This window comes from Sebastes fasciatus, chromosome 4, assembly GCF_043250625.1.
Source record: "Sebastes fasciatus isolate fSebFas1 chromosome 4, fSebFas1.pri, whole genome shotgun sequence".
Lineage (NCBI taxonomy): Eukaryota > Metazoa > Chordata > Actinopteri > Perciformes > Sebastidae > Sebastes > Sebastes fasciatus.
In genome coordinates this window covers 31,785,807-31,798,022 of record NC_133798.1, presented here as the reverse complement: position 1 = coordinate 31,798,022, position 12,216 = coordinate 31,785,807, and the positions used below count along the sequence as shown (strand labels likewise).

Below are 12,216 nucleotides of genomic sequence, written 5' to 3'. Positions count from 1 at the left end.
TTCACTTCTCTCTAGTAGAACTGTCTGTTGTTTTACGACTCTCTCCTTTGAGACCAGCTGTTAGGGGTGTTGGTTGTCATCTAAATTAGTGAAGGTGTTAATGTAAGAAAGCAAAAGAACAATTAAAATGATTATGTTTGTTAACCTTTATGCATCACTAGGGACATTTTTGGCTTTTTCATTTTTCGATAATTTTTGCAAGATTGGGATTTTTTTCCTAAAATTTTGGAAGTTCAACCTCCGCTATAATAAACTATGTAGCCAAATACACTCAGACCCTTGAGGACAAAGATGTCCCCATTAAAACTCAGAGAAAAGCCAGACAAGATAAACATTTCTTCGTCCTTTTAATTATTTGGTAACCTCTTAGATTTATGTTTGGACCTGTTTGGGGGGATTTTATCCCTAAATCCAAAATGATAATAAACACTGTTTCTTCTCGGTCAATAGACTTCAATGTGGTATAAATTGAAAGATTGGAAACTGCGGGTTGTGTCGGTGGGAGGGATGATGCATCTCCTCACAGATTGGCCCTCTGGGTGACCGCCTGCATCATTCATAGGGGGAAGATAACTTGTTTTCATGGCAGTGTAGGTTTATTTTTAGGAGCGTCTGCGACTACAAAGGCAGCGCAGAGGAATTGTGTCAGTGTTGTATGTTGCTTTCAGCTCATATCAAGGCCGTGACAGCAGGTTGACTCAGAGGAAAACTTCTTTGATCAGTGCGCTATCAGATGCTGCCTACAAATCGTAAAAAGCAGTTTTTATAACACAGAGGACGCCGCGCTGTGTAGACAAAACTGACTCCATAAGGATGTGAGAATAAGTAAGTTTGTAATTTCCTGGTTAACAGATCCTGGTCCTCTCCTCCTCTCCTCTCCTCCTGTAGTTGCGCGACAGCGTACATCCTGCTGGCGGAGGAAGAAGCGACAACCATCATGGAGGCTGAACGTTTGTTTAAACAGGCTCTAAAAGCTGGAGAGGGCTGCTACCGCCGCAGCCAACAGCTCCAACATCACGGTACACAGTACGAAGCCCAGCACAGTGAGTATCAGCCCGGGTTAAAAAACTGATCCCATCATGCTCACAATTTTCTGTATGTGTATGTATGTGTGTTACATCGTGTCTTTGTGTGCTTCCTCCACCAGGAAGAGACACCAACGTATTGGTGTACATAAAGAGAAGACTGGCCATGTGCTCCAGAAAGCTTGGTCGAACACGAGAAGCAGTTAAAATGATGAGAGATGTAAGTACATAAACACAGACACACACACAAACACACACACACATACACACACTAGGGCTGTCAATCGATTAAAATATTGAATTGCTTATCCATAGTTAATCACAATTAATCACAAATTTCTTTGTCTGTTCAAAATGCTCATTAAAGGGAGATTTGTCAAGTATTTAATCCTCTTATCAACATGGGGTTAGTGGGCAAATATGCTGCTTTATACAAATGCATGTAATTATTTATTATTGGAAATCAATTGACAACACAAAACAATGACAAATATTGTCCAGAAACCCTCACAGGTACTGCATTTAGCATAAAAACATATGTGTCAGTGTGCTGACTTGACTATGACTTGCCCAAAACGGCATGTGATTATCATAAAGTGGGCATGTCTGTAAAGGGGAGACTCGTGGGTACCCATAGAACCCATTTTCATTCACATATCTTGAGGTCGGAGGTCAAGGGACCCCTTTGAAAAGGGCCACGCCAGTTTTTCCTCGCCAAAAATGTTTGTTAGTTTTAGAGCGTTATTTAGCCTCCTTCCCTCTAGATTTAAAACTGAGCCTGCGACAACCTAAAAATCACAAGTTGCGTTAATGTGTAAAAGAAATTAGTGGCGTTAAAACGAATTTGCATTAACGTGGTAACTTTGTCAGCCCTAACACACACACACACACACACACACACACACACACACACACACACACACATGTTATTAATTGATTCCTCTCTGTCAGGTGACAACACATGTACAACATTCACTCAGATACACTGATGGTACGTGTCCACAGGCTCCGTGCTTTCCACACCCCCCATTCATTGTCTATGTAAGCAGCCGCGCAATGCATTCTGGTAGCGTGGCGTCGCGATTTCAAGAGACTAGGCGTCACGACGCCCGCTCCTCATTTGCATAAAGTTGAGGGCTCGTCTACTTTATGCAAATCACAGGCGTCCGACGCGACTCGCCGCCTCTCGAAACTCCTGAGGATCTTTTAAAATAAACGTTGTCGATCCAAATTAAAGACAGATTCAGCAACTGCATGGCTTATTTCTCGCCTCAAATGTTTTCAGAAACACATTTCAGTGAACTATTTATGTGAAATAAGAGAAGAAAGTTTCTAAACGAGCCTCCATACTGGTTCCGGTTTGAAAGCTGGGAGCAGCAGCCAACGGCGGGAAAGCGTTCGTCCAATCAGGAGCCGAGTGCCTTGTTTCTAGGGACAGCACACCAAGCGTCCAATGTTGGGAAGCGTCGCGTCCCCTCGCGATAAAAAACGCCCCTGTGGACACGTACCATCAGACTTTAACTACAACAGTATTCTGTAACTGCATTAATGATGACCCAAAAGCTCTTTGTCTGCTGACTGTGCATGTGTCGCCCCCTGTCCGGTATTACATGTAACAACAGTTGTGTGTTTTCCAGTTAATGAAGGAGTTCCCTCTCCTCAGTATGTTCAACATCCACGAGAACCTGCTGGAGTCGCTACTAGAGCTCCAGAACTACGCCGACGTCCAGGCCGTTCTGGCCAAGTACGACGGTGAGGGACTCAAACGCACGCACACGCACACGCACACGCAATGCTCAATGCTTTTATTTATGTTCAAAAAGTGATCATAGTGGAATATTAGTGTGCATGTAAACATAGTCGCTGGTCTTTCAGGGTGCATTGTCATAAAACGGGTGTTACAGTATCTTTTATTCATCTGCTCCGTAGAATATCTCAGCTTTAGTGTTGGAGTCAGAGAGAAACAGAGCAGATCACACTTAACTGTTGAATAAGTGAAAAATAAGAATACAAAACACCCCCAAAGCTCTGAAACCTGAACTCATTATCCACATTCAGAACCCCCTCTGGGCAGCTGACCCCGCCTCTCTTAACTATCACCTGTAATTCCAACCTTTTTGCTATGTTCACTAAACACCTCCCTCTCTCTCTGTCTGCTTTGTGTCTCCTCTACAGATATTAGTTTACCCAAATCTGCAACAATATGTTACACAGCAGCATTGCTCAAAGCCAGGGCGGTATCGGACAAGTGAGTATCGCTTTTCATCGTCTACAATGCTCATACGGGGTTGTGGGGTGGGGTGAGGGGGGGGGGCTCGACATACCTGCTCTGCTATCTAAGAGTTGTAGAATCGAGCTGAACATGGCCCGGGGAGCTGCTCAGTGTGAATGGGAGAATAGAGCTTAGCTGAGCGCTTAGCGGTTACTCTGCTCTTTGGTTCAGGGCTGATCGGCGTTATTATGAGTGTTTGTGTCTCGCCAGAGCGCTCCGGTCACCCAGAGGCACGGGGTTATTTATGACTGTAAAACATATAATGGTGGTGCACAGATAAAACCATAGAAACTGCCTTTTGTAAGGGATAACACCCACCCGACAAGGTGTCCATAATCAGGAATTAATATACGATGAGGCCAGAACAGTGCCTCCTCGGATGCGTGTTGGGTCGTTGCCTACGCAAAGTCCACTCATTCCTGATAATGGACACCTTGTCAGGCATATTACCGCCTATACCGTGGTCACCTGACAAAGAAAAAAGACCTTTAATTTATATTTTCATGCGTTTTAGTACCAAAATCTGAAGTATTTTGCAATGCATTCACTCCGTTTCCCTGGTAACCCTGAGGTTTTGCTAATACCTGGAAGAATCATTATTATCCCATAAGGTTCTTATGCAATGGAAACATTGTTCACTGCTCCAGTAAATAGGACGGACCTAATTAATGGACACCCTGCAGCCAATCAGAATCGAATATTCACCCAGAATATGGTATAAATACATATGTGCCCACATGGAGTATTAATATTTGATGTTTATCTTTTATGTTAATTCTAGTGTCAAAGTTGCTCAAATAAGCGTTAAATCCGTAATCTCACACCCTGAATGTACTATTGGTGATGTACTGGAGTATTCTCCTGCTCTGGTCCTCACATGTATGTTAATACAAGCGTACTCAAAACGCTCAGTATATCTTTTTTGTTGTTGTTGAGAAACAGACGGGCTTTTACACGTCAGGGATCGATGTGATGTTCGTACACGGAGCAGCTAGTTAGTGACAAGCGAGCCGCCTGGATTTCAGCGTCTTTATTCGTCACCCTGGGAGTTATTTTCAGAATCACTTTGATCATATAGTGATGTGTAATCCCAAGTGAGATCACTGACAGGAGTGTGTGTGTTGTGTGTTGTGTGTGTGTGTGTTGTGTGTGTGTGTGTGTGTGCGTGTGTGCAGATTCTCTCCAGAGGCAGCATCCAGGCGAGGGCTGAGCACAGCAGAGATGAACGCAGTAGAAGCCATCCACAGAGCGGTGGAGTTCAACCCTCACGTCCCCAAAGTGAGACTCATATACACACACACACACACACACACACACACACACACACACACCTGCTGAGGTCGTACTGTGATCATATTCTCGCCATGTAACAGAGGCTACCTGTCAGTGAAGGTGTAGAACTGTTGACATGAAACACATCAGATAATCAATCCTATTTAAGAAGAAGAAGAACTTTATTGTCATTATGCAAGCATAGGGAAGTTGCAGTTGCGTCAACCTCAAATGGTGCATTGTAGGTTGACACACTGCAATTTCGTTATGCTTTCATAACAGACAGAATAGACCTCTTTATTGTCAACTTCACAGAGACGCACATATCCATGCATACACTTAAAAGCTTCCTTTGCCATCGGTTAAATTACAAGAGATTAGGGGGGGGGGGGAGCCTAAGTGAGCCAAACGGTTGGGATGAGAGTGCTAAAATATTACCAGTTAATACATATCTTAAATAGACATCATAAAAGAAACAGCAGCCGTCTCTAATATCTCGTGAAATCATTTGTTAAGTAAAATGAGAGCGGATGGAATAAAAGATCTCTTGAAGAAGTTTCTCTTTGCTGTGGGTATCGTTGTCCCGAGGGGAGTTTTTTAAATTCATTAAATAGAGGATGTAAAGAGTCCTGAACTATTAATGTTGCAATAAAGTTCTTCTTCTTCTTCTTACAAAAAAAAAGATAATTTTTTAAAAGATAACTACGGTTATCAAGCAAATAGTTGGAAGCTTCATTCATACCGTTGACAATTTGAATTATAAATCAACATTCAAATGCTGCTCAGCTTTTTTTTTGCATATCTGAAAGTTCAAGCTACACTAATATTAATAATATAATATTATTTGTAGAATTAAATTCCAGTGGTGGCTGCGTAGAATTGTTTCAGACTTGTGTGATCCAAACATTTCCAATAACTCCAGAGCGTTGTGAAGTCCAAATTTATTGAAAAAAAGAAAGATATAGTCGTTTCCAAAATTCACGTTTTTAATCTAACAAAATATTCTGCTACAATTCATATTTGTTGGCGTTTTGTGAGTTATATTCATTAAAGAAAGTTGATTTGATAAAAAAAAGACTAGGAATTACTTTATTCAAATTGAGGATTTTGTTTTATTTTTATTTTTAGGGTGATGACATCATAAAATATGATGACAGACATTCAAAGCTTTATTCGAAAACCTCAATAGAAGCTTCAAAAGTAAAAAAAAAAAATACTTTTGTTACAGCCCTAAAACCAAGATAGAGTATGTATACTGAACAGGCCATTTTATGTAACAGAGACAGTGTTTCTAAATAATCTCAAACAAACATTCCTTTATTGATATCTCTTGTTCATCCTGTTGATCATCTGCCTTTGTTCTCTCCTCCTCCTCCTCCTCCTCCTCCTCCTCCTCCTCCTCCTCCTCCTCCTCCTCCTCCTCCTCCTCCTCCTCCTCCTCCTCCTCCTCCTCCTCCTCAGTATCTGCTGGAGATGAAGAGTCTGATTCTTCCTCCAGAACACATCCTGAAGAGAGGAGACAGCGAGGCCATCGCCTACGCCTTCTTCCACCTGCAGCACTGGAAAAGGGTAGAGGGGGCGCTCAACCTGCTGCACTGCACCTGGGAGGGCAGTGAGTACACAAACGGTTACCAAACACACACTCCACTGGCCACATGGAAATTCACTGTTAATTATTAAAGAAGTGATCAGCCGTCTGCAACTAAAACTCTCTCTGTGTGTGTTTGTAGCGTTCAGAATGATCCCGTATCCTCTGGAGAAGGGTCACCTGTTCTACCCCTACCCCATCTGCACAGAGACGGCCGACAGAGAGCTGCTACCCAGTAAGAGACGCCCTGACACACATTTACACGTGCACACGATGTCTATTTACACAGTACAAGCACCAAAAAATATGATCTTACATACTACTGGAAATCCGTCTGTTTTCTCTCTTTAAACGCTTTAAAGAAAAGTCAAAACAGCGAGGAATACTGTTTGGATTTTAGTCTTAAACAGTAGTAATAATAGTAATACTTGTAGTCGCAGCAGCATCATTCAAAAAGACAGCAGTGGAGAAAGTACTCAGATCCTTTACTTAAGTAAAAGTACTAACACACTGTAAGAATACTCTGTTACAAATAAAAGTCCTGCACTGAAAATGTTACTTAAAGTTACTGTAGGGAACTTTTAACTGGTTATGAAACCGTCTCAATTTAATATCGATGCCTCTATATGACCTACATAAGTAAACAAGACCATCAGCGAATGGACTGGAAATTTCGATATAGTTATTCTTAATGCTTGATGATGATGAGACAAATTCCTTAACAGAGCGCTGAGCGTCGTCGTGCTGTCTGCTCAGCAGCTCGTCTGTCTTCACACACAAACCTTCACTTGATTAAGTTGGCTTCCAGCCACCAGCAGCAACACACTGTGCTGTGGTTGTGTGTGTGTGTAGCAGGATGGATGGATATATACATATATTACATCACATTACTGCTGCTCACCAAAACACATTTTTCATTTTTTTATTAAACATAAAAGGTGAAGGGCAGAAAGTTTGATCGCGACAACTTACAATTGCAACACTTAAATCTGTGGAGTGCTCCCGCCGTGGTTTGGGATTGTTCCAGCTGTGTGTCGCACCTTTTTTTTATACTTCACGGGTGCCGGAAAGGATACACCGATGTATCTTCACTTATGTCACATTCACACCAAGAGCGAAATCAATATTTTGCCGCGCTTTACTCGCACTGAGTTGGGCCGCCAGTTTCATTTGTGTTAATTCGCGCTAGACGCACCGGAGAGAAGAAGGCGCTACTGTGGTATGAACCCAAAATAAACAGATTGTGCTGTAATTTAATTGCAATAAACAGATCAAAAGGATGCTGAAATAACAACACAATGATGCTGATTTGTAAAAAGTCGTAATTCATGTTTTGTCAGGTCTGTCCACAAGACGACAAACAAACAACTTTTAAAATGCTTGTTTTCTGAATGGAGTTTGGATCACTTAGTGCCAGGCTACGCAGCTGCTCCATCAACACTCAAGATAAATTCATATGAGCATAAATACTGGAGCAGCGTTGTTATTTCTACCATAGACAGTCTTAAATAATTGGTAAAAAACCCCCGAACTAACCTGAGGTATGTGATGTAAATGTCTAAACTAACATTGAATTTGTGTGTGTTTGTGTGTGTGTGTGTGTTTGTGTTTGTCCCACGTGGAAGCAGTGTTTCACGAGGTGTCAGTCTACCCTAAGAAGGAGCTGCCCTTCTTCATCCTCTTCACAGCCGGCCTCTGCTCCTTCACCGCCATGCTGGCTCTGCTCACACACCAGTTCCCCGAACTCATGGGAGTGTTTGCTAAAGCTGTGAGTACACACACGCACACACACACACACACACACACACACACACACACACACACACAGTAACTTGTTCTCCGTTGTTTGGAAAGTTTTAAGCGAAGACAAAATACAGAACTTTGATTTTTGCTGCAGAGAAATCCATCAAAGCTAAACTGTTGCTGTGGATGTCTCTATGATTTCTCTGACCTTTTCTCCGGCACGAAACTCTCCTCTTAAGCTGTACTCCGGTTGACGACGAGCGATCTTAAAAAGTTAATAGCCTCATTTCCATAAAACGTGCCGGATGGAATAATATATCTAGTGACCGTCTGACCTTTCTTCATTTCCACCTTCAGGTCAAAATGTCTTGTTTTGCACACAGTGTCATAACCTAACAGCAGATTGCTATGAAATATGCTCCACGGAGATAACCTCGTTCAATTTCAATGTCGCTGTGACCTTTTTCTCCACCGCCACATTCAGGATAAACTTTTAGTTTTGAACCTCCCAGTGTCGGAGATCTACAGCTACAAAATCGTGTTCACGTGAGTGACGATGAAGAAACCTGGAGGGGTGATTGGGAGGAACCAGAGTGGTGCTTTGTTGTTGGACTTCTGTGCTCGTCATGGATTGGCCATAACAAATACCATGTCCGAGCATAGGGCGGTTCATAAGTGTACTTGGTACCAGAATACCCGAGGCCAAAGATCGATGATCGACCTTAAAGAGTCGTATCATCAGATCTGCGGCCGCATGTCTTGGACACTCGCCTGTTGGTGAGTTAATGCCATCCTGGTACAGCCCGCTTTAATCCAGCTGTGCTGAAGCAGGCCGTGAACACACGCGTATCCACTGCGGCCTCACACCAACGGATAACCGTGCTAGAGAGGGATGTTTATTAAAATTCAGAAGCTGTTAGATCAATCATTTCTACAGCACCTGCTGAGGTTAAAAGTCCTCTTCCAGCTCTTGGTACTAAACACAGAGCCACCTTCAGCCTTCCCTCCTGTATTCATAGCAGCCAGTGGAGGGCGCTGCCTCCCCCGCCTCCCCCGCCTCCCCTCCCTGCAGCCTTTAGCCTGCAGCGCCGTGCTGCTCACCTGGAATGCAGGTGAGCTCATCTCTCCCCCCTGATGTGACACTATCAGCAGATACCATCTACACTACCTGCTGAGAGCTGAAGTGCTACACACACACAGGCCTGCTGCTCTCTAACTACATTCTGACTGTAGGTGTTAACTACAATATGCATTAAAGGCAAAGAAAGAGTTGCCAGTTCACGTAGTAAACACCATATTATATTTAATACGTAGCTGTTGTTTAGGTCGTCATCTAAACTAACTAACTTGATCACAAGACAGACTCAGGTTTGAAAAAGGCCTCTGCACATATTGTTATTATTGACATGTAGAGTTAGGTGACCTAATGTCATGTATGAGGTAATCGGCATGAAGAGGATGGAGCGTTGCAAGGTAACGTTAGACCCGAGGCCCTGCGGCCCTATAGCGAAAGCTCAACCAGAGAGGACTGACACACAGTCATCCAACGGTAAAGATCAAATGAAGCGCTCTACACATATATTGAGTGTCATCTTTTCTTGTAAAATGTCCAGTGTAATCTGTAACACCGGTGTTGTCACAAGTTTATCAACCGGTGGGAAAATGTCCTCACCGTGACATCCCTAACGGCCAACACCCTGATCCACTTCATCGGGTGTATCGGAGGGTTGCATCTCTACTTTTTGGATTACAGGACGCCGACCTCTCCTCCGCCGCCCAACCAGTTCAAACACACGGGACACACAAGCTTTACTCTGAAGTGCTCTTTGAAGCTGGAACAGAGATATACGATACAACGTTGTGTGAGGCCGACGTCAGCGCCGGTCGCAGCTTTTCAAAGCACGCAAACCGCCGACTAACCAGACAGATACATGCAGGTGAAGAGGAGACTCTTCTTCACAAAAACCCTGTCGGGGCTTTTATCTGCCATCTGACAAAGTGGGAACCTCTATGACCCGCCGTTGCTCTGGTGGAGCCCCTATCACCCCCCCCCCCACCTCCTCTTCACTGGTTGTTGCCAAAACACCAACCGGAGGACGAGCTGACAGCCAGCTGCTCTGAACTCACAGAGTGGAAATGTAGATTTAAAACGCTGAAACGATTAGTTGATTAATCACTTATAGGATTGTTGCTTCAGGGTTCTACTAAGGACGGCTCCAGTGCGTCATCGAGCCAGGATTTCAGGCCCACCAAAAACAGTTGTAACAGTTTGACTCCACAGTTCAGAACTACATAGTTCAGTCTTTTCATGTTTCCAGCGCTCATTTTCTAACATGTATAATGTGTTTGGAAACAAACCTCTGATTTGACTTTACCTGGACTTTAAAGTTTCGTGTGACTGTTCTTTGTCTCGCTGTAGTTCCTCAGCACGCTGTTCGCTCCTCTGAACTTCATCATGGAGAAGGTGGAGAGCATCCTGCCGTCCAGCCTCTGGCACCAACTCACCCGCATCTGACCCCGACCCACCGGACCGGACCAGAATCAGACCCCCAGGACCAGGACCAGGAGCCGACCTCCATCCAGACAGAAACAGCTGAACTGAAACCCAGAACGCTGCGTTGGACCGGACTGACGCACCTTTGTGCCAAGATTATAGCGAGTTCAAACCAAACTGAGGACGACGGGAGGAGGCATGAAACAAAAAGGCAAAACAATGGAATCCAGAATTGGTTTTGACTTTATTTGATATGTTTGCATTTTTGGGGTTTTCAATCATTTAAAGCTGTTCTTTTGTTGTACAAAAAAAGAGGTGATCAATTGCCATCATTAAAAAAAAAAGTGAAAAGACAAAAAAATACAATAAAGGACTTTTTGTGTATTGCTGCAAGCCGGCTTCTTCCCACCATTTTCATTCACCCCTGTGTTTAACCGCCTCGACCGGTCTGAATACAGCCGGCATCATCTCACTCCACAAGCAGAAGACGAGTTTTACCAGCGTCCACCAGGTGCTTCTGTTTAAAGTGATGCTTTAAAGGGAAGCAGTGATCTTAACTTTGATTTAAAACGTTCTGTCTGTATTTGAGATACAATCATGATATATTCTTAAAGGGATAGTTTGGGTGTTTTGAAGTGGGGTTGTATGAGGTTCTTTATCCGTATTCATTGTATTACCTACCGTGGAGAAGCAGACAGGAGTACCAGCATGGGAGCAAAGCAATGTACTGCTGTTGACGGGGCAGCAGCTAAACGGGTTTTAGACACCTAAAAAAAATCAATCAATAAGTGTACGCTATATTTAGAATATTTTCGCAGCTTTATCTTGCTGTCAGACGGCCCTTTCTGATGGGGAACTGAAGCCGTTGGATCCATCTATGCTCTCGCCAAAGCCACCAGACTCCATCGAGAAAAAAAACAAATTTTACCCCGCAGAGTTTGGTTAGTTCGGACTAATCAAAGCAGCAATAGACCAACAACTCCTGTGTTCTGTGAGGTTAAATTACTGTTTTTAATCAATGGAGTCTGGTGGCTTTGGTAAGAGCACACCTGTAGCTGGGTACGACGGCTTCACTTCCCCGTCGGAAACCTAGATTGTATAGCTGCCTGACAGCAAGGTAAACCGGCGAAAATATTCTGAATATAGCTTACACTTAGACAGATTTTTTAGGTGTCTAAGGACGATTTTAAAGCCATAGTCCGTTTGGTTAGTCCGAAACAGAGTGAAATTGATACAAATGTCTTTTTCGTCTCAACAGCTGTCACTTCTATGCAGGGAATCACAGACTTTGAAATATTGCTGTCAAAGTTTTGCCACCTTGACTCAGCACTGATCTACTGTGCTCAAGAATCCCTTCTCCTTCAGTTTATCTGGAATGACTTTATAAAAGACACTATTTTTGTGGACTTTATTTTGCGATGTCAAGCAAAAAGACTTCTGCAGAAGGTCATTTACATGTGTTCATCTCAACAAATGCCGCACAGGCAGCCTGCGATTTGGTTCGCATGGAAAAAGCACAAGACCTCTCTCATGTGGTTTCGGACCAGTTGTTTTGGTCCGCACTAGAGTACGATTACTGCACCAGAGTTCGATTTGAACGGACTAAATGTTGGCTTGTGAAAGCGCCCTAAAATCTGTTTTGCTGCTGCCTCCGTCCACAGCATCCCGTGTCTGGTACTCCGGTCTGTTTCTCCAAACCGGGGACCGTCATCTACTGTAGGTAACACACTGATGATTATGGACCTCATACAACCCACTTCAAAACACCAAAACTATCCCTCTAAGGACCAGTGGTTTTAGATTTTTATCCCCATTTACTACA

General features: G+C 43.4%; 1 protein-coding gene across 18 annotated transcripts in view; it reads left to right on the top strand.

The window, feature by feature from the left end:
• Positions 1-10,755, top strand: part of LOC141766652 (suppressor of tumorigenicity 7 protein homolog) — a 62,609-nt gene extending 51,854 nt beyond the window's left edge. For 3 of the 18 annotated variants that reach the window (XM_074633647.1, XM_074633641.1, XM_074633645.1), the window contains 9 exons: positions 853-1,043; positions 1,148-1,245; positions 2,648-2,777; positions 3,201-3,273; positions 4,473-4,575; positions 6,031-6,196; positions 6,300-6,392; positions 7,783-7,925; positions 10,320-10,755. In XM_074633647.1, coding sequence (XP_074489748.1) covers positions 853-1,043; positions 1,148-1,245; positions 2,648-2,777; positions 3,201-3,273; positions 4,473-4,575; positions 6,031-6,196; positions 6,300-6,392; positions 7,783-7,925; positions 10,320-10,415 — 1,093 coding nt within the window. In that variant the 3' untranslated portion in view covers positions 10,416-10,755. The remainder of the gene's footprint in view (positions 1-852; positions 1,044-1,147; positions 1,246-2,647; positions 2,778-3,200; positions 3,274-4,472; positions 4,576-6,030; positions 6,197-6,299; positions 6,393-7,782; positions 7,926-10,319) is intronic. The other 15 variants (XM_074633657.1, XM_074633659.1, XM_074633655.1 and 12 more) reach the window with 11 other exon arrangements.
• The last annotated feature ends 1,461 nt before the right edge of the window (positions 10,756-12,216 follow it).